The 24,027-nt window shown below is 45.3% G+C and overlaps 1 protein-coding gene across 1 annotated transcript in view; it reads right to left on the reverse strand.

Moving 5' to 3' along the window:
• The window catches only part of LOC134101151 (potassium/sodium hyperpolarization-activated cyclic nucleotide-gated channel 1), a 55,459-nt gene that overhangs the window by 23,312 nt on the left and 8,120 nt on the right, over positions 1-24,027 (reverse strand). The window contains exon 3 of the mRNA XM_062554736.1: positions 7,213-7,374. Within this exon, the coding sequence (XP_062410720.1) occupies positions 7,213-7,374 (162 nt within the window). The remainder of the gene's footprint in view (positions 1-7,212; positions 7,375-24,027) is intronic.

Here is a 24,027-nt window from a genome sequence, read left to right on the forward strand (position 1 = left end):
AAGAAATGGGATGTATTTACAAGGCTGCGTTTTGAGAGACTATAAAATAAATATTTAAAAGGCCGACTGCTTTCTTGCCTTGAGTGTATTAGCACAGGAGGGGGCTTAGCGATAAAGACACGGCCACAGAGGCGGCTAGTCCCTGAATGTTGCTTTCTAAGACCCGCCGGCGAAGAGTGAAGAGTGATATTAAATCACTGCTTTTCACATTGCTGAGAAGCTTTCACCGATACAGTAAACTGTGGATGTGCCCCAACCATTACTTGCATCATACAAATATATACTTTGCTCTACAAACGTTTCGGTACACATGACAGTGCTACTGTCAACGTGTAGAATTCACTCGTGTTGTACATACTGTACATACAAAATGACTTATTATAAAAGAGTAATTATTTAAGATATGAATGTTGAAACAGATCATTTTAAATTGATTGTTGAATTACTTACATTTAAGACAGTGTTTTAATGCAATCGTAATAAGCAGGTCTATGAGTTACAAAAACAAAGCCAGCTCAAATTTAGCATCAAATATCACATCTCCATACTGCTCTTTGTGCCTCAAATGACTTTTATCTTTTCAAAAGGGGGCTTTTTGTACAATACCATCTGCCTCTCACTGCAGCCTATGGGAATATAAAACACATTTGCCATGAAAAGAGTAAAGAGCTTTTGGGATTTGGACACTAAACTAGGCAGAAGAATTAGCATCTCTGTCAGATGTCAAGTGTTTTCGTCAGTAACCGTTTATCACGCTTGTTATTTCTCTCCTACCAACTGGCAGCGGCGGCCCCATCCAAAGCACCATGTGTGATAGAGTGGTGGTCAGCCGGCGGCCACTCTGAGCTCTGGTGTGAGCAGAGGCCAAGCTGCCCGTCATGTCACAGTCACCAGGATGGAAGAGCTGTGTGACCGGCGAGGGGACTGACTCTCATTTTTTGTTGGTAAGTAACTAACGGCTGCTTCTGCTGTGTGTGTCAGAGTACACAGTGGCACCCACAACATCACCCCAACACCACCTTCACACAGGACTGAAAATTGTATGCAAATGAATCATGCTCAATCAAAATATGAAAAATAATTCAGCAAGCCAGAGAACACTGCTCTTCAGATGCTTCGCAATCACAATGAGAAACAACACCCCTCCCTCCCACCCCACACACTAACACACACAACAACCCCCCCCACACACACACACACACAAACACACACACACACACACACACACACATGAATACATGTAACATGGAGAAAAGGAATAAATCTTAATAAATCATATTTCTTTCTTGAGGTGCATTTATCATCTTAGATAATATATAATATATAATTATTTAGCATTTAGCATATGACAACATTTTTCAAGTGATGCTATAAAGTCATTGGTTGAGAATAGATAGGGATGAATAGGGTTATTTTGGTTATTCTACACTGTGGATTGTAATACGGTGGTAGGCCATAGTGCATCTGAAAGTCTGTGAAATAAAAACATGTAAGGAAAGTTGATCGTCTCTTCAGGCCTGCAGGCGTTTGAGGAGAAAGTGGCTTGGCAGGGTGAGAGAATATGTATGAGGCTATCCATTCTCTATGGAGCCTCTTCAACACCCCTGCTAATAAATCTGGCCATAAAAATTCAAATGAGCCATAACAAACTCCTCATGCACTCTTTTGCAACACACACACACACACACACACACACACACACACACACACACACACACACACACACACACACACACACGCACACACAGAGACAATGTTCTCAAAAGTCAAGTCATTAATTCAGTAGCCATAGCCCAACTGAACAGGTCAGCCTCTTTCAATACATCATTAGAAGTTATGCAAAAATGTCCAAATATTCTCCAGTGAGAAAGTTCTTATGAAAACAATAGTCATAATGATTTTGTATGCATCAAATGTGATAGAGAATCATATCCCACTCAGGGTGTGGGGGAGGGGGTTGAAGGGGTAGAGAGCTACAGTTACATTTGCCCCCCCCCCCCCAGCGTCCCCGTGTGAAGGTGTCTGAGCTGCAGCCCAGGTCTGAGGGCTGAGCCTGGTCCCCTCGTTATCACGGCTGGTGATTAAGTAAAAGCAGCGCGCACAGAGGCCCGGGTTCCTCTGGCTCCATTAGTCATGGAGATAATAGGGCCCGGTCCTGTGCCGCGCCGCGCCCCGCCGCTCTATCTGCAGGCCCACACATCACCCGCACACACAGCCTCCCCCAGACGTCAGCCGGCCGCCTATCTGCGCGCCCAGATTAAAATAGGCCCAGTGTTCGCAGGAGCAACCACAGGCCAGACTGCAGCGCCGCCCATACCACTGGGCCGCAGCAGCCGCCCGCTGAGACAAAGGGAGCGACAGGGTGAGGAAGGTGCGGTCTTTGGGAGAGCACAGACAAAAGATCTTTTTTCTATAGTTTTAACCGCCGTTGTCAAATATGCAGCATCGGTGTTGTTTGGGAGGTGTTTGGACAGGGAGTCTAATTCTGGCAGAAAAGTTCCCCCCTCCCCGACAACATCCAAAAGTTGCAGCTTCTGGAATGACGTCATGGCGTTGTGTCAGGAGAGATCAAGGGCTGCGTTCACACACACCTGGACAGGAGGCTGATTAAGGCTGGAGTGGGAACGCTGATGCGCTCCGAGAGGTTAAGAGGCTGGACACCAGGCCGGCCGTCTGGGCTTTTTTCTCGATCCAGGACCGCCGAGCCAGGGTGAGCATGGCAGACCTCGCCTGAGGTCCAGCGCCCCGTTTCGCCCGGCCGGTCAACAACAAGCCCAATCACCATCAGAGGTCAGCAGCATGTGTGAATCACACAGACGCTCTGGTCCACTCTGAGGGGAGGCCGATGGTCATTGCTTTGCCCAGGCCCCAGCTCTGCCTGACTGGAATCCCAATGAGTCGATGCACAAGTAGACTAATGAATGCACTGAAGAGACTATTAATCCCTGGACACATTCCACAGAACATTTGCACCACCAGCACCACACTACATTTGCACTCTCTGAGAAACAGAACTAAATGTGTCTAAATTATGTTCCTATAAGTACTACAGGCTTTCCTCACTTGCGGACAGTTTTCACCTCTCAACCCTACAAGAAGATTTGTGAAATTTAAAGTGGTTCAGGACTCATAATTGTGAGGAAAAACAGTTAACATCTTTAAATCACAAATTAATTGCATTAGTAATGCTTGTTTGTCGATGGAGAGTAAAATTTAAATTGACACGAAGCCAACATGAATGAATGAAACATTCACAACAAAAATATAGCAGGCTATACTATATCACAGATCCATCTGAGAATTAGAGCTCAGTCTGAGACTGTCCAGTCATACTTTTCATGCCATCAAAATAAAATATGGTACAAAAATGCTTGCAAGTAATTCAGCATCATTGCATCAGTGCTGCGATTGCATCTTCCCCGTGCTACCCACAGCTCTTTGATGTCCAGTGCATGGGCTCCTTTCATATTCTATGGGCTAAAGAGCAGATCAAGAGTGCTCCTGCAGGCCCTGTCTCTGGACGTGCATCTCTGCCAAGTGCTTCCTGGTGTGAGGAGTTAGCCGCTCTCCACTGTCCGTGCTTGGAGTGACCACCGCCACACACACAGACTACTGCCTGCCATGTACAGACATGGCCCTGCACACACACACACACACACACACACACACACACACACACACACACACACACACACATGAGCAAACACGGTCATGCACAGTACATGCACACACACACATGCACACATGCATGTGCACACATGCACGTGCACACACACACACACACACACACACACACATACACTGATGTCCCACTACCCACAGCATGTGAGGAGCTTTATTCATTTCTTCATCAGCATTGAATTTGCTGTGCAGAGATTCCCTTATCTAGGCTTGGTATGCCACACAAACATGGCAAAATAAGCAACTTCACTGGATATACTCTACCGAACATATGGTGGTATAGCAAACTCAAGTATTTGGAAAAAAAAGCTCTGTACTGTATACTTACAGAATATATCATTTAAATATATTTCTCTGGTAGCCTACACACATTATTATATTTTTTCCATAGCAAGGACAGGAAAATGAGTCACTTCCTCAACAACTTTTGATGGAATAAATTAAAAGTGCTGTACACCAGTGGCTGCATTAGGGCAAATGAATTGAGTTGTATTCATGGGCTGACTTGAAAGAGACTTCCCACCGCATACAGATGATGTGCCAGGGTGGGCCTGGTGTGTTGTTCACTGGTGCTGATGGTGAGAAGTAGTGACAGTTATAGCCTGAGTGTGTGTGTGTGTGTGTGTGTGTGTGTGTGTGTGTGTGTGTGTGTGTGAGAGAGAGAGAGAGAGAGGGGGGAGAAAGAGTATGTGTGTGTGTGTGAGTGAGTGTGTTTCATGTGGGATCTCGTCCTCCACACAGGCAAGGGATGGGAAGAGCAGGAGCAGGAACCTGGGGCCAGCATTTACAATTAGGACCCAAGGGCGCAATTTCAAACTCCGATCTCATCCCTCTGAAATGAGGAACTAGCGGCGCTTGACCTCTCTTTTAGCTCAGAGCACACACACGCACACACACACACACACACACACACACACACACACACACACATGGACGCACACATATACACACCCACCCACACACACCCACACACACACAAGCACATACACACATAAACAAACACACACAGCCAGAGAGAGCGAGAGAGAGAGCAACTTCATGTCACAGAGTGTAACACTATCTATTTGCTCTGTAATGTACGTAGTTCAGATCTATGCTTCGACAAAACAAGTACCTGGCCAATGCAATTACTTTACGGACAGTGTTGAATCATGTTCAATCTCGTCTAGCTCTGAAAATTGCCAGCACTGAATGAGATTGTAGCTATAATTCTATTGGAAAGGAACAAATGTCAGTATTAACAGCCTTAGGAGATCAAGAAGATACCACGCCAATAAGTCGACTAATTGCAACTCAGGAAAGTCATATACACACTGTGATATTTCATGATCTGCTCAATGCTCCTTTGGAGCACTTAAGAGGGTAATCACGGAAGTGAAGACGGAATTAGTGTCTGAATGCATCATTACAATTACAGCTTTCCAAAGAAATTTTTACACAATATTGTGAAACTTATAATGAATCCTATTTTGACCTGCATAAAAGCAACATTTCTTTGTCCAAATTTGGAATATCAGGCAGTCAGCTGGACACAGTTGAATTGAATCTCACCTCTGCTGCCATATTGCTCACATTGCAATTCGTCATATTTATGGCACCACAACTGGCTGCACTGCAATGCTAACTCTGATGCGATTTTAATCACTTTGGGGAATGAGCACAATGAGAAACCCCTTCCATTCCCACATAACTAGTTTAGCTCCATTGGCCCATGAACGTTTCGCCTCATGTTCTGTACTCAGGGGCTTGTGAGGTAGGGCCCGGGGTGGCGGGGGGGTCCAAGTCTAAATGAAGACTGATCTCGACCTGGGCCATAATAACAGTGCCGGATGACAAATTCCAAATGGATGACAAACTCCAAATGGATTCCAACCTAAACTTAGAGTGGTGACGGCATAAAACCTCCACCGTGTAACATCAAACAGCTTTTATCATATTGCCACCTTCTCCGGGATTCTTATTACAGTCATGACTCTTCAGTCAGGTTGACAGAAAAAAGCCCAAAGCAATTCAAATTCACATCGGAGATAGGTTGGACTGCTTTCAAAATGACTCGAACATGTCAGATAAAACACTACTAGTGATGTAGAGGTGAAGATTTGGATAACATTTCCTGTGCATATTTGCTGAATTCAGTGAGATAAAGTGTAGAAGTTACACGAAAAAGATGACACAGATTGTTTTTGGCCCGAGAGCCAGAGCACTTTTCTGAGGAAGATGACGTGTCGACAGAGACACCATGGATGATTCAGCAGCATCCACCATGATTTCTGAACATGAAATCACAGCAGACACACAAGAGGAATTTTGTAAATCTGTAAGTTTCATCTCGGCCCCGCAGCTCTCAAAACAAATAACACAAAGCTGTTGCGTAACTCCGTCCTGACCGCACCTCCGTTATTACCTAATACGTATGCTACACTAAATGACCACGGCAAACATGAGATCAGGCAAAAACGATTTCCCTCGTGTCCATCAAACTCCGTCTTTTGAGCTTTGTATATTGTTCCAAGGGAGAAAATAAAACATAATCTTGGTCAGACAGGGCAATGCTCCGTCCCAGAAAAGCTCTCTGCTTTTGAACCATAAGAAGCTTATGAGGAGCTCATTTTGTGCAGGGACCATCCTGGCTGGCTCGCCAAAATCAGGCGGTAGCTCTATATCAAATTACTTTTTATATGTTAATGATGTTGTTTTAGTCTCGTCGGATACAGTCAGGATAATGAAACTGATCTCCTCCTTTCTGGACAGAATACACAAAGCCAGAGCACTATTCTGAAGCTCTAAGCACATTATTTAAAAGCAGAGGTACGAATACGGCTGAATTCATTTTGCATCAGTTCATTTTGATGTAGTTAGCAAACAGGCACGTGTGAAAATGAAGCCGTGTGAGAGAGGACATTTAATTCCCTTGGAAAGCAGTGGGGTTGGGCAGGTGTGAGGTCTGGGTGGGTGACTCATCCTTATACCACTTACTTAAGTATTCGAAAGACTTTTGTGTGGTTTCCAGGAACTCTCCAAAACCTTTAATCCATAGCTGGGCTTGAGGTATATGGTGATGTTTAACCTTGAGCTCTACGAAGTGACGGTAATTGAAGAGTATAGCCTAAGGATAGCGATATCAACAATTTAACTGAACCAAACATTCACTGGCTTAAAGAAAATTCTCAATCCTTTCAACCGACTGATTAAAAAAGGCAGCCATTCCATACCATGATTTATTTCTCTACAAAGCCGTCCGTTGATTTCATCACGCAGTCAGCTCTTAAGGAATGTTGAACTTCTCAGGTCGTACATATAATGCAGTTCTTTATTCTGCTTATCACTGCTTCAACACACCTTGGCTGGAGGACATTCCATGCACCCTTGAGCAGCCATTTAATCAAGCCCAGCGGCCATCAAAAGCCACTAGAACTCAGTGACATTTGATGGGGGGAAAAAATCTCCTGATGAAAATCTGACTTGAGCACATAAAGCAGTCCGTCCAGTGAACAGGAAAAGCGAGAGTGGAAAAAAACGTGTGACACTTACCACCATGCCATTTAAGGACACCCAGCAGTCTGGGGGGAAGTCCTGCAGGAGGGGCACCAGGAACTGCAGACAGCCGTCCCAGTGGCACAGCAGCAGCATCATCCCGATGAGGTTAAAAATCCTCACCACCGCACTGGCCAGGTCATAGGTCATATGGAAAATCTGGAAAACGACAAGAGATCGAATAAATATAAATATGGCAAATCAATACGCTTTGAATGCAAAACAAGGTTACTGAAATGTGAAACACTGCTTGACAGAAAATATATACAAATATATGTATAACAGCATGTGATGAGTCACAGAACGCTGCTGTAACAATCTTACTGTATTCATTAAGTATTTATATTTATAAGTATGTGCAATAGACCTTCCTCAGTTCATCTACACAGACATGTCTCTAACACTCTAGCTATGAAATACATTATATTATATATAAACTGTATAATAAATTAGATTATTGTGCTATCGTAAAGATTTCATAAAACATTTGTAATGTGAGCTTCAACAATGAGCAGCTGAATTTAAAACACTCCTAACGAAAATGAACAACTCTTATATATGGCTAAGGTTATGACACTCGACCGCTACTTATGATAGACAAGATGTTCTGATACTCAAGATTCCTGCTGTGTCCTTCTGTTTTATTGATCCCATCTAGACAGTGAGCATGCATGTCAATTAAATCTCCATCAAACAACCAGGGCACGCCACAACAAGTGATTCACAACCAGAAATACAAAGAGATCACACAGACGTCTGAAAGGGAGACAGCAGAGCCGGATTTCTCTGATATTGCAATGTAGATAGCCATCTCAAGCCAGAGAAATGGGGACTTATATTTTCCTCAGAACCCCCAAAGTCAGCCATCGACCTGACTTTGAGCCTCAGACTGGACTGAGGACAAAAATCCATTTTTACCCACGAAGTAAATAGACAACAGACGAAAATAGGAGCAATGAAGGCAGAGATAGCCAACCAGAAAAGGAAGGAGTGAGAGAGAGATGGGGGGATTTTGTGCAAATCTCAGCTCTACATGGACATCTTAAAATATGTACTGTAGTAAACAACCAAATATCACTGGCATAATACATCTGAGAATATTATTTCCTTCAGTAGCCAGAAACTAAAACAGTGTTTAATTTCTGCCATGAGGAGATCTTACACACACTCTTTATCTGTGACAATTAATCAGAAATTCATTTGGCAGATTATGCCAGTGTGAAGGTGAAGTTGGTGTCTCCACAACAAGTCTTCCCACTGTACAGAGAAGATGAGAAGCTAGAACAGATCCACATTAGAGCCATTCTTCCCGCTGTACAGAGATGATAAGAAGCTAGAACAGATCTACATTAGAGCAATACTTCAGACTTGTGGTTTAATCAAACCAAGGATCTATATAAAAGAATGCAATCTGCACCATGGTTGAATGAGTCAGTGTAAAAGAGGTTGGTGACATTGGTTCTGGACAAAGCCAACTCTCTCATGCTGATGTGAATGGGTCATCAATTCAGGCCCTCTCATTTGCATATAAAATCCATTATTTTGTTCTGCTTATTATTCTACCCACTTTGGCCCAAGCATGATTCCTCAGTGTGGGGGAAAGCGATGTGCTGTTTTTGCATGATAAAACCAGTCTCCACACATCCACAAACCAGAATGGATGGTGGGCTGTCTTATCTGAGTGTTGGGGTAATTGCTATCTACAGTACTTTTAAGGTGACAAGATTGCTTTCCCCATAAACTCACCAATGCATGGATTTTATGGCTATTTTAATAGGTTCAATATGGGCGCAATGAGGGAATCGTGAGTTAATTTCACACAGAGAAGAACCCACTGACAGGGGAAGCTTGTGACCTTTAGTTTAACTCAAGTTAGCCTCTTAATCAGGGCAGAGCCAGACTTCAGAAGTTTTGGTTTTAGTCATGGTCACTGGTCCACATGGTCTGTGGATTATGAATGATAAAAAGGACCAAAAAGAACCATATGTTTACTCACAGTCTGGTTACAAAAGTCATAGAATAGCTGATACTGTTAAAAACTCATGTAAAAAAGAATATGACATGATGTCAAATACTTGATATCTCTCCACAAAATGTTTTGAATTGTGTTTTCCACCATAGCAAATGTTATTTTACAGCAGCATAACTTTTTGTGTGTCATTAGTTTGATATCTTATAACTGCCCTGAACACTTTGTAATTATTATTTTGCCATTTATTCTCCTTGACATTTAGCATTACAGCATTAGCATTTAGCATTGCTAAATCTGATCATGTGGTCACGACAACAAAGCAAGAGTCTAAAGTATATCTGCAGTCCTGTTAATAACCATCTTGGAGGCTAGACCAAGAGGACAAGATATTGGCACTAGAAATTGTTTAGAGACTCTGTACAGTGACACCTGGCAACTCTAGACATCTCTGCCTGCATTTGGGTTGCTCAGCCCCGGGGCAGTTTCCCAACCAATTACTTGGAAGCCAATGCTCCATGTTTACATCCTGGCCGTGCACATCCACAGCCCCATATTAAATGCACTGCTTCCCCCTGGTGCAGAAATATGGCCACCGGTGAAGACAGCGCAGCAGCGGCATTCATCAGGGAAATAACACAGGCCTTCACACTGGGGGGAACAGGCTGTGGTCCTCACGTGGAGGTGAACTGCGCCACTAAGGGCCTCCATGGCAAAGGTGATGACGTAGCAGGAAATTGATTTACACTCAAGGTTACCGACACAAGGGCACACATCACTTACACAATGGACGGGCTACTCTGGTCAGCTGTTAACCTCTGCTAAATGGTATGTATTACAGTGTCCAGGTTTAGAAAGTAAAACAATTACCATTTAACATTTGCTTTGGATTTGGGTAGGTCAAGAACTGACTTTATATTTTCAGAATAAACATGACTATGAAAGAGTAAAAGTATGTGAGAATAGACCAGGGGAAAATCATCTTTCTAACAATTCTCACAGTCCTTCACTTGAAATAAATCAACTATCTATACAAAACATCATTGTGCCCCTTGTCACTTCCATATTGATATTGATACATCACAGTAATTGTTTTGCATACAATAGGCTACATAACAAAGGGCTTAAGGTCAAATCATTTATCAGTCTAATGGGGCAAAGTCAGTTTGAAAATCGATTTAGTGTATCAATCTTCAGTTTGTGTCATGTGTTATATTTTGAAGTTGATGTGGTGTTTTAACTTGTCTTTGTGAAGTAAGACTGTGGCATTAGAATAACCATTGATGTTGTTGTTACAATATATTGGTCTATAATTGTCTTTCTTTCTCTCCTATATTTTGCTATAATTAGAGCCATTGTTGTCTCCTGCGCCCGTCTTCCCTCCTCAGCGCTCCCTCCCTCTCTCCAGTCCCTTCTCTCCGTCCCCTTGGTCCTGTCCCTCTGCTGCCCACCCAGCGGACATCCCCTACCGCCGCCCAGCGTGGCACTTGACCGTGACGCAGTGCCGACAGACAGCTCAGAGGATGAGGAGCCCTGGTGCCCGGCGCAGGTGCCCACTCCTGTCCCTCTGTACGCGGCCACCCGCCGAGGCCTCTGCTGACACGGCACCGCACGGCGCCCGGGCCAAGGCCGTGCCAGGGGCAGAGGCGGGGCGCGGCGGGTTCAGACGGGGCGTCCGAGGCTGTGCGCGCTAGCGCTGCTGTAACTCCATTAATCTCCCCCAGCCGTTCAGCATGGGCCCGGCACCGCACCGCACCGCACCACACCGCACAGCACGGGAGGGGACGCTAAAATTAGCCGCAGCTGGCTCCGAGGGGTGGAAGTCTCAACAGCCTTTTCCCAACTCGAGCCTTTTCATCCTCTTTTTCCTACGGATGCAAACACTGTTTGATTACACACTTACTGTAGACGCACACCAGAGAACAACACATGAGGGGGAAATAAGAGGGGAAAAGGAGAGAAAGGGGAAAGAGGGAGAGAGAAAGAGAGAGAGAAAAAAGGAGGGAAGAGACGGAGAGAGAGAGAGGTAGGAGAGGCAGCTATTCCTGCAGGACCCCTGAAAAGAGTGATAAACAGGAAAGAGCACATAGGCCTATTTGAATTGCTAATGTTTCACACCACTCCTCAGATATGAAGAGCCCCTGACAGCCTGTCTGCAAAGTCTGCGTCAACGACAGATAATTGAAAACACAACAAAATAGACAGAGAGGGGAGGGGGAGGGGAGACAGGGCCAACCAACGAATCAAAGCTGTTGAGAACGAGCATCCTTTTGTGTTTGCCTTTTCATGGCCTTAACAGCCTCTGTCAGGTGGCACCTGCACAGGCTTGGGAATAAGCTTGCAGACCTCTCATCCCAAAGAGTCTGCGGTGTGCTCTGCTCTCTGTTCCGTTTACATAGCAACACTGTACTGTATAAACTATCAATATCAGTTCCAGACATGACTTGATAAGTCACATTCAATATATGCCTACACAAACTAACACATCCTGACAGGTTTAGCAACCTTTAACAACAACAACAACAACAACAGCCTTTTTGTACTGTAACATCTTTACTGTGCCCCCCTCCAACCTGTTGGAGAATGTCTGTCCCATAATGCAGATGGATTAGGCGGGCTATACCATTGGTTTCCTCGATAGATTTGTGTATAAAACCCAGTTAATCCGAATTAATGAGTTTATCACATAAGGTGCTACACCAAACACACAAAAGACAGCCATGTGTCTTCATTAACAAGGTCAACATAGCACCAAGTCGAATGTGTGTGTGTGGGGTGGTTGCATGTGTGTGTGTGTGTGTGTGTGTGTGTGTGTGTGTGTGTGTGTGTGTGTGTGTGTGTGTGTGTGCGTGCACTTGTACAAACAAAACACACTGAGAGGCGAATGGGGAGAGCATTTGTATCAAATGTTTCCAAAAAGAAGAGCGTCCCGTGTCTTTTGTTTTGCTGAGCACTGATACTAAGTTGTGCATTTTGCTAGTGTTGAGAGGACATTAGTTCTCATGATTGCACAGTGCTTCTGAAGAGAACATTACTCTACAGACAGGATTTGCCCATGGCTGTTAGCTACTGTTACACGGCACTCTCTATTGTAGGGGTTGATTTAAGTGTATTAAACAGGCAATCCCTTAATACTTTGCACATCACCCTGGCAGTGAAGTCACCGATGGTGAAATCTTCTGGAGGATTCAACTGCCAACATGCTTAAGAGTATAAAACACATTTAACTAGCGTCTCCCTGTGTCAGCAGGGAAAGTGGAACTTGCAGGATCATCAAATATACGATCTCCATTTTTAAATTACACACGGCAATGATTGACCTCCACGAAAGGTTATGAAGGATTAACAAGGGACTAATTTGCCTGGATTAAATCCACCACTCGTTATTACGTTGGCAGATGACAAACTGTTTCCAGGAAAATGGCTTTGGCTTAAAATCCCCTTAGTATACTTTTGTTATAGAAACAATAGTTGCGTTGAGTGGACTATCCAAAATATACTGGAAACGAGGGGCAATTTTCAGTTGCGTTGTTGGCAATCCAATTTCAGTTGTTTGCACGGCTTGCATGCTTGGGAAGAGATGTGCCTCGGGTCACAGATCTAAGAACCCAATGCACCAAATGAGGCAGAATCCATCTCAAGAGCAGGAAATATGACTCACAGTATTTTTCTTTTCCCCTTTCGGCAGCTTTTCGTCATTAAAACGGAGCGCTTCTGTTTGCACCCCTCCATTAAATAAATCATGCGTGTGACATCACGGGCTCTTTCAGAGAGTGTGAAACTCAGCGAGCTCCTGCCGAGAGGCACACAGAAGTAGCCCCAGAGGAGCAGCTCCACAGCAACATCTAGCGCCTGCCACCCAGCCAATCAGCACGCTCCCCGCCAATACACCATGTGCTCTCTCTCTCTCTCTCTCTCTCTCTCTCTCTCTCTCTCTCTCTCTCCACAGCACAATGGCCATCATGTGAAGCACACCAACACAAAGGCGGTCCAACCCTAGAAGCAGTGAATCACTGTTGGATATGGCTACTCATTTTGCAGACTGTTATGCCATTGATTCTGTAAATACAGTTTTCCACAGTTTAGCCTGTGGAAAAAAGCCTACCTATCTCACCAACTGACCCAACTGTTATTTGAATACTGACATTTCCCTTCCACAGACCAGCTCCCTGTTTCCTCCCATATGTCACAGGCCGCTTCATGCATATGGAGGAGCTGTGATCACTGAGGATAAGGCATCCTCCCAGCACTCTGAACCGAGACTCCACCATATCTCTCTCTTATCAGCATTAAACTAATTAACTTCAATTCATATGAAAAGCGATCAATTCTCTCCTCAGCTCAGTAGTTCAGTAAAGTATGATAATCCGGTTTATGGGCAGCACTCTAATCCCTGAACGGCACTCACTTTCTGTCTCATAAAACTGCTATATCAGTGCAGACACCGGAGGTTCTGTGCGCCTTGTTTGATTTAGCTGCTAGGTGAAGTCCTTCTCGAGTAAAACTGACCTTGATATTAGCTGACCATAATAATTGTGTGGGGAAGAAGATCATTAATTAAAGACAAGGTAATCAATAGAAAAACAATTAGTCCCTGGCATCAATAAAATACACTGTGGTGTAACACAGCTTGTTTCAATCCGAGCAAGGAAATGCGCTAGAGGACTGTTAATATGCAACTTACTCTTCTTTCAGCACATGAAGCGCGCCGAGGAAAGAGACAAGACAAATCAGATAGCACGAGCTTTAAGTGTGTGAAATGAAATGTCTGATATATAAAGTCCATTCATCAGATTTCATCACTTCCATCAGGAATGATCAGGGGAAAGAATCAACTAGGGGAGCAACATTAATAGAGATAGCCTGCTGTCCATGGCTCTGTGCATTATTTAAATAAATGATCCCTCTTTGGAATGGGCTTGAATGAGGAGCCACATCATTTCAAAAAGCCTCTCATCTTTCATCTCATGTTTTTGTTTATATGAGCCCTCCTAACTACACACACACAAGACCACACATATACATACATGTATACACACACACACACACACACACACACACACACACACACACACACACACACACACACACATATATATATTTCCAGTCCCTGACACTTTGATTATCTTCTCATCTTGTTTGTGTATCTGTTTGCTGTTACAGTACAGTACGTCAGATTATCTTGGAGGAAAGAGACTAAGCCATCTTGCCAGGTAGTGGACTCAGCACACCCCCATAAATCATCCCCTCACGTCAAAGATAAACATGTCAAAATCTCACTCTTATCCATTCATCCATCTCTCCATACATTCACACGTAACATGTCTATCTATGTCTATTCAAGAAGGAATAAATTGCCTCAGCAGTCGATGTGCTGGTGTCCAGGGCACACACGGTCATCTCAGGGGGGGACGTTGGGATTGAACATTCATCTCTCCCCTCTCTTGCCGTCCTCCTCTGCACACTTGGCCAGCTCCGGGGCGGCGGGCGAGCGAGCAAGCTGCACATCTATTTTGGTCGCGTGAGCGTGATAACCTCGACTTCACTGCTGCCTTAATCTGTTTCCATTGCGAGGCGCAGCTCGGCACCAGAGGCCCAGAGAGACAGTCGGGGCTCACTTCCTCCACACGGACGGCCTGCACTCAAGAGTCTGCGTGAGAAACGACGTGGTCAAAACCCATGACTTTCTTTCTTCTTTTCGAGGAAACTCAGCAGCTTGAAAAATGAAAGAGACTTTCAACGAGCCAAAACAATAACTTTGTTGAAGGGACTGAAGGGCAAAGAAGCAGAAAAAAACCCTTTCAAATCCAGACACTGAGTCATGCATTGATGTAAGATTTATGTGGAAAACGTGCCAGAGTCAACACCGAAAATATATCATGAGACAAGGGTTTCATATTTCAGTGCTAAACAAAACTAATTTATGGCTGTAGGGTGGATGGTCTATTGATTCCCCTCTGTAAGACGATAGCAGAGACAAAACAGCTACACAGGTCTCGCTTGAAAAAGCAGTCACTCGCAGCCCTGTCCCCTCTGTGTAGTGAAGGAAGACAAGCGTCCAGTTCAGTTGATGACATCTCCAATACCTGCTAGATGCACATGTAGCGAGCCTACTGCTCCTCTGGGTCAGAACTGGACATTTAGTACAGCAACATAGCACATAGTGGCTGGCACTCATCAAAAGGACCGCTTATCTGAATCCCCCTCCAATACAAGCTGTGCTTGATTACAAAACTAACTCCTCTCAAGACCATACTGTATGAAAACATGTGCAAGACAGCAAAAGTTTGACTTGAAATTGCTTGTTTGTTCTAACTGGGTTCTTCTGCTGCCTCAGTAACTACTTGCGCACCACCTAGGAATCATTTCTCTGATGTTCCATTTGGCATAGGCTCTGTTCTCAGATCAGGGCTCACACTTGGCATGTTCATATTTCCCAGTCAGAATCCATCTTCTCTTTCTGAGCCAAAGAAGGAGGGGGAGCCATCACGCATACGCACAGTCATTTCTGAGGAGGGAGCAACCGAATGCTGACTGTCCCAACCTCAACCCAGATCCAGTAGGGAGGAGAGGCCATCCACCATCCCTAATTACCCCACCCAAAATTACCACACTTTAAAAATTCAGCAGCAGCACATTTAATGGTTGTGTCAGCTGAGTGATCACACATGACTGAGTTGCCATATTCCTGATCGGTTCCTAAATAACTCACTAACTCACATCCAAAACACAGATCTCCCATCCAGCCACAGCAGAAGACAGAGATAGAAAGCACTGAGAAGCTTTCATCTCCAACACTCTAGTTTCTCATCCTCAATGACAGGATACATTCTACTGATTATGGGAATGCAGTGTAGGACAAAGGTTTATATCCGCGATTGAAACAATATGTTACAATGAAAACAGGTGCAGCTCTTGGCAGCTTAGAATGCTGTTTGAAGTCTTTGTGACTGTAGCATGCAGAAAGAGAAAAACAGCATGCTAAATAGTTATTGTTAGAATAAATCCCAATCCAACCAAACTGTAAGAAGACCCAAATAAAGGATCATCTTCATGAGGCACGACATAACAATATTTGACTTTAATGAAGAACTGACTTACAGTGACCTATAAAGCATTTAATTTGTCCTAGTAACAAGGGGAATTAGACAAATATGGGAATACAAATCTGTAACAGCAGTAACCAGCTTGATTTGAAACAAGGAAGCGTTGTTTTATTTAATCTCAGACTTATTAAGGCTCAGTGATCATACTGAAATTTAGCCGATTACCAACTTCAAAAAGATTTAACAGGCTGCTAGCTAGCTAGCTAGTACACAGCATGCTCATTATATCATACTGAAATGACAAAAACATCTATGCACACATACACCCCCTCTCTTTTCTCTCTCTCTTTCTTTGTCTCTGTCTCTCTTTCTCTCTCTCACACACACACACACACACACACACTCTCTCTCTCTCTCTCTCTCTCTCTCTCTCTCTCTCTCTCACACACACACACACACACACACACACATACACACACATAGCACTCATATAGTGTTTTCCACTTGAGGTCCCATCTATGCATCCAACTATGGAGTCTTGATATACCTTAAGAGTATGTCCTCTAAAGCCTGTGTCACTTTCATTTCTTGGGGTGTGCCGATAACAGTCTGTGATATCTGTGAGAGGCTTTAAAAGAAACAGTCAAAAGCCAAAACCTTGACATTGTCTGCTAAGTAGGACTCGTGTGCTTTATTTCCACAGGAAGAGAATGCCTTGGGGATTGGTTCAGTTGCACTGAGAATGGCTCATATCCACTGAACTCATTAATCCAAGTGCATTAGGCTGCATGCCAACAGACCTGAGTCCTGACCTTTTATAAAAGCATCTGACAGTGGCCAGTGGGGCTGGACGACACCCATTCACAATGGACAACGGGACTTAAAGTCAGATAAGTCCCTTTCACTCTTTAACAGGGCTCAAGGGAATCCTATTGTTGCTTCAGCCAGTCACCTGGGGAGTTTATCCTTGGCAGGGTGGACAGGATGGGATGGCCAGAGACAAGAACAGAAAACACACACACACACACACACACACACACACACACACACACACACACAAACAAACGCATATAATGTGCAAGGGCAAAGCTTGTGCCATTCAGTTGGTTAAAGTTGGATGAGTTGGACATGTACTTATGTGAGAGGGAGTGGCTTGAGAGAGATAACAGGAGGGAGAGGGGCCAACTTGTTGGACTGCAGTGAATAACTGGCTGCTTCTGTGTGCACAAGGCCACTAAGACTGCAGATCTATCTGTGGTCAACCACCTCGTCACTTCCAGGTCTCTCATGACTCTTGGACCTGGACAAGGTTGGGACACTGCCCCTTGCACCACAGCATCCAGCGTTTTTGCTACATGGAGTTTTAGCGGTAAAAGGCTAAAATGCTACAACCATTTTATGGCCACTGCCCCTGCCACATTCAGGTCCAGGTGCCCGTGGGGACTTGGGTTCAGATCCCACCTGCGGTCATTTCCTGATCACGCCTCGTCTCTCTCTCTCTCCCCTACTTGCTCCCTTGCTCCTCGTCACTGTCCTACAGGCAAAAGCCCCAGCAACTGCAGTGCTAGTGCGGACAACAGTTCCACAATTCACTGTATGGGTATTATTCTTTGTAAAGCGCTAGCGATATCCATCAGTAGCTCTTTTGGAGAGATCAGAGGCACTGTAGTGCACTTACATTAGCATCACCAGAGAAAGTGAGCAGTTTGTGAAATCTGATTAAACTTTGGATAATGGCGTCAAAAGCATAATAGCATAAAACCTCAATTTGGACATAATGTCTTAATATTAAATAAGCAAAAGAACTACGCTGGCAGTGTAGATGAGTGAAATGAGAGCCAAGCATGTGTACACAGTTAACTCATCATCCAGTCGGCATCACCACATTAACTTCATTACAAAGAGGAAGAGGCATCAATTGGGCCTAATCACTTGATCTATTACAGCATCATCTCTGTCTCTCAAGCATGTCACAGTGCCACCTCAAATGATGAGATCCATAAATATGGGCAGCCGCAGCACTGAAACACTCAGCCACGATTAAACATGCATTTCAGCATGAATCTGCTCTCACTGGCCCTTGTTCTGGAGAACGCTAGACTACTTGCTCCACAACCTTATCCAACCTTTCCAATGCCTTCATGTGCTGCAAATCACACAGACTCCTCCCCTCCCCTGTGTGCTTATCGCGTCTCAATAGCCTATCCCCAGCTAATTAGCCAACCTACCAGCAGATAGCATCAATCCCATCTCAGGGGTGACCGCAAGTGACCAATACGTCAGTGGATTTTCTTTGCTCTCTCTCTCTTTGATACAGGCAGATATTGGTAATCCTGTTAATCGAACAGTATTTTTACGTTTTTAAGAGTTACTTTCCTGTAATATCCATGGCACCACTGTAGGGGCTTACAGACCTTCCAATCCTTAAATAATGAATCATGTTTCATTAATAATATTTGAACAAGTACCAGAATGACATAGATGAGTTCACCAGACTGACTGGCTGTTTACATGGCTTGCCTGCAGTGACGACTATGTAATCCCTAAGGATTACCACTAAGGTGGAGGTATTCCCTGCAAGGCCATGTCTGAAGGGAAGCTACACATACGTGTGTGTATGCTACTCGGCATCTGCAAAAGGATGCATTCATAAAAAGAAGACCTTTAACAATGGCTGTGTGAATCCCTGCACTCGGAACAGTGCATTCCACTGGGAGAACAGTCTGGTATGGAGGAGCAGGTGTTACTGGCTCAGCTGGTATGACTCAGCATTTGTGAGCACTCTGTGCTTGGGCTGTGTGCCTACCGCGATTAGATATTACAAGAAGGCGGGTGTTTCAGAAGCACCCAAACCTGCTCAGGCTAAAATCCCAGACGGGAAAGCCTGGAGCGCCGCGAGATCCCATACTACAGCTACATTATCCCGGGGTGGGAAAAGCAGGAGTAGGGTGCAAAAATAGCTTCCGTTCCAAAAATGGAAGTGTCCAAGTCCGATTCCCCTTGGCACAGCACCACGCAGCGAGCTGCAGAGGATGTACTCCCAGTAATTGGATCTAGAATAGCAGTATCTCCTCAAAGGAACCTCCAGTGAACATATCTTTGGCTTCTCTTTAGAGGGGGAGAGATAATGAGCACGGCATCAGCTCTTCCAGCCTCCGCTCATTTCTCATTCTCTCTTTCTCACTCACCAACACACATGAATACAATAATAATAATAATCATAATAATAATTATTAAATTCATTTGATTCAAAATATGTGCACTACATTCCAAAGTTTGTAAGGAAATTGGTTGCTTTTATGCTCCTGAACCGCTGTCATTTTGGTTGGACTGCATGGCGGCCATGCATATACCTGCACTCACCGACTCTCTATGCAGCCTACCTGTAATCATGAGCAATACGCTATTACAATGAATCTGATTGTGTGGCTAAGGCACTCAGCGTTGATGACTTGAAAAAGTCTTGGAGTGGTTGGATGGATGCAAAGTGCCAACCAATTCTCAGCCCTGGAAGCCATATGTTTTCTTTATTTATCTGCTGGGCATGAGGAGATTTACATTTCTCCAGGCTCTCCCACAAGCCGTCTTGAGCCCCGGCGGATGCGGCGTTTGGAAGAGCGTCAAGCGCTTGTTTGTTTCTGCCAGCAGGAGATAGCTGGGTGATGGCGCCGGCCGAGAGCACATGGAGCACTTTTGGGGAGATGAATTGTTAATTGAGAGGAACTGCAGTAAAATTGCATTAGCATCGCCAGAGAAAGTGAGCAGTTTGTGAAATCTAATTAACCTTTGAAAAATGGCTTCAAAAAAGCATTAAAAAAAAGGGTCGGTGGAAACATTTATCTATCATGACACACGTGTTCACCGTCAAGCGGGTGCCAACACCTCTGTTCGACGGCATCCAATTACAATTATGAATGCACACTCTGGCGTACGTACGCACGTCAGGATCAAAAACAGATTTAATATGGATGACTAAGGCATGGTCTGCGCAACTGTGCGCCCTCCATCTGAAATGTAGCGAGCGCGTCTGGGATGGGCTAATAATAACTCCCTATAGCACATGGCCTGGCTGTGGCTGTGGCTGTGGCTGGGGATTCCTTCGGCTTGCCCAGCGAGGGCTGATTGTTCCCTCTTACAGTATGCGAGGAGGCAGACGCAGGCCGCCCAGTCACATACAGGCGCCGCGTGAGCAGGATTTGCGGCTCCTGAAGACAGCGGCTTTCACACGCAATGATGAGGACGGAGGGGGCGGATCTGTTCGGGCTCAAGAGGCTTGTGTCTGCAGCCGCCAGCGCACTGCTGGCAATCTCGCAGCCAATTACGCTCGCCCCTGCGTGCTCGCTCACGTTCGCCTCTCTTCCTCTCTCTCTCTCTCACTCCCTCTCTCCATCTCTGTCTCTCTTGTTCTGCCTGCCGTGAAGTGGTGCCACCCACATTTTTTTCTCTCATCCTGTTGGCTCCTTCTTTATTTGAGTCGATGCTCCATTTCTGTCTGGGGCGCTATTCTTCTCTGCGTTGTGGACGAGACAAAGAGACCCTGTTAAACAGTGCGGTCCTGACAGCTGTTTGCACTCCACTAAGGAGATTCATTCACAGTGCGGGTGTCGGCGGCCAACACAGGCCTAATGAGGAGCACAGCACCTTTCAGCACAGCTTGCAGCAACAACATGACAAATGTGCCCCCATCACCTCTGCTGGTTATTAAATCACATTGGGACTGTTACGGGGCTCAAAAGAGCACAGAAACGCTCCAAACCCAAACTGTAACACGGCGTCCATCGAGCTCTCAGTCCGCCTAATTTTTATTGGACGCCCGAGACATTTACTGCAAAGTAAAGTGGCTGACAGGGCAGGAAAACAGGCCGGGTGATTCACAGTGTGCTGTGCGGGCCATCAGTATATCTGGCCAATGTGACTCACCGGGTGGCACAGGTTCCCTGTCACAGGCCAACAGCTTAGAGGTCTGGACCTGTCACTTCTTAAAACCCTCACCCCTCAGTGCGCGTGCCACTGCTGCCAGACATGCACTAAGGCTCTAAGCCCTGACGCTAGCTGGCAGAGTTGCTGAGGCAGCTAACACGCTATGGACTTACACACCTTCACCTGTCAGGACCTTATGCCTCCGGTCCCTAAACAACGCACGAGCCAAGTGTCCTCATTCCAACTCTCTTCCTCAGACCGATAATGCTTCTTTGTTCCATCGTGTTCTAGATAAACTGGAAAAATCTTGCCTGTACAAAAAACATTGCATGAGTCTAAAGTTCTGAATATTTTTTGCAAGAGTTTAGTTGGAGAAACAAAAGGTTGGAGGCAATGGCAGAGAGAGAGAGAGAGAGAGAGGGAGAGAAAGAGAGAGAGAGAGGGAGAGGGAGAGAAAGAGAGAGAGAGTGCAAGAGAGAAAGAGATTGATGTGAGGTCTTTTTACTGAGAGGTCAGTCCTTAGCTGAGCCCTAGAAAATGTCCCCAACATCAACAGTGTCCTGGAAAAGCTGGGTGAAATTAGGTCTAATGGCTGACCTCAGCACAGATCTGCTTGCATACTTCAGTGGCGTTAAATACTGCTCCAGCCCCTAGCCCATGCCCCTGTTCAGTCAACCAACTTGATACATAGGTCAGTTGGCTCGAATTTTCCCTTTTCAGATCAATTTACTCCGCCTAGTGACGGCTCATTCCGCCTGCCTGTCAGGTGAAGAGGCTCTTAAAGAGGCAGCGCTGCTAAGAGGCTCCAGGGATCTGCGCACCACACCGCCTCACCTAACCTTTCCCCCAACTCCAGGAGACGCAGCAAGGTAAACAGGGCCTGTTAGGACACAGCGAGTGGCTCCGTGTCGGGGGATGCGCCGGCCGTGGCCTGGAATAACGACCGCGCTGAGCTGTCACCTGCACGGCGGGGGAGCAGCTGTGTGTGTGTTCAGGGCACCGGCTGGACCTAACCTGGCCACCTCACGCCGAGCGCCGCTAATGTGCGCCAAAAGAGCCGGTGTGATGAGACAGATGTGTCCGCCGTCACCATGGGGATGCGTTTCCCAGCATCCACCGCATCTGTTCATGTGAATGCTAGTTTTTCTTTTTTTTTTTTTCTCTCTCTCTCTCTCTCTGTCTCCAAATCCAGATAAGTGAGCACTCTCCATCTGCTTCCTCATCACTCTTCCTGTCTGTCCTTCCATCAAGTTTATGTGGCTGTTGGCACTGATCTCAATCAAAAAGTCATTGGAGATAAGCAGTTAAGAGCAATTCCAAATCTGTCCATCTACAATGAAAGAAATGGGGGCAGGGGGGCGGGGCTATAGACAAATCTGTATATGAACACATATACAACAGATTGTATAACATTAGTAGTCAGAAGCATCGACAGTTGAAGTCAACATGATGTTCATTCTTTTTAGTTTCCCCTAATGGATGGCAGGGGATAAAGACGAAGGCTTAGCTCTGTCTCATCCCACAAACGGAATACTTCTATCTTTCTTCCATCAGTCATTTATTCTCTCTCTCTCTCTCTCTCTCTCTCTCTCCCTCTCTCTCTCTCTTCGCTGTAGAGTGGGTGTGCCCAGCAGGAGTGTATATCCGGTAATAGGAATATTCCAGAGCCTCGTGCCCATTACCACGGCTGTTGTCTCTGTAAATAGACTGTTGGATCCATTTAATCCATAATAATCTCACATGATGGCTGAAAGTAAAAAGAGATGATGCCGGCTGCAGAGGTCGTCCTCATTCAGATGGACACGACTGACCAGCAGCGTTGAGGCATACACGCCGCCTCTTCTCTGCAGCGCTGCAGTCAGGTGCAGTTTGTCAGACGGCTCCTCTGAGACTGTGGTCAGCAGCACTGGGCACCACAGGGGACTGTGCTCTCCCCTGTCCGTTCACCCTCTACAACATGCCACACACACAGCTCCTCTGACCACAACATGACGCAACGGGTGTGTTGGAGAAGGACAGCAGGGGAGTACTGGACCCTGGTAGAGGACACAGGTCTAATGATCTCCAGCTGAACACCTCCCAGTCTAAAGAGATGGTGCTGGACTTCTGTGGGTCCAGGCCCTCTGTGCTACCTGTCTCAAGCCAGTCCTATCTCCTGAGGAGACAGGGCTCCTTCAACAATTGAAATAGCTTGTGAACAAAATGATATTGCCTATTGGACACGACACTACCTCTCTGCCCCTACACTAAATCACATTCACACAGACAGTTACAGGCTACATTCTGCACAAGCTGTTTTGATATCCTTTCTCTGTACAGTAATTCTTGCCCTTGCACCTCTATGGACAAATACCACAGCATTTCACTTCATCACCTTTACTAACACACTCCTTCAGGTTATGGCATTATTTCCCTGTAGAAATATGGTTCATCATTTCACAAGTGTAATTTCATTTCATCTAGCTATGTATTCATCTACTTTGTAGTCCAGGCTCTTGTGTTCCTTTACAACAGCCTCCTCAAAGCCTATCGATAGATCCAATTCCACCCAGTGTTTTAGCTTGAAGATAAGCGAGGAGAGGAGAGAGAGAGTGTGTGTGTGATTTATCACTCCCTGCAGCATCAACACTCTGAGCTTCAGCTTCCTCGCACTGTTTCTCAACGGTGGTTGGGTTTGCAAACAAGCACACATGGATGTGCTGCTGATCTGGATTGTGGACAGTACATGAACATGGCAGAAAACTCCTACTTTAAACGCAGCTGTTCAGAGCAGATTGGGGCCATTTGGAGAAAACACATGCACAAGCACACACATACATACTGTACATACACATACACTCACCTACACACATACAAACACGTGTGCATGCACATACA

The sequence above is a fragment of the Sardina pilchardus genome, chromosome 14 (genome assembly GCF_963854185.1).
Source record: "Sardina pilchardus chromosome 14, fSarPil1.1, whole genome shotgun sequence".
Taxonomy (NCBI): Eukaryota; Metazoa; Chordata; class Actinopteri; order Clupeiformes; family Clupeidae; genus Sardina; species Sardina pilchardus.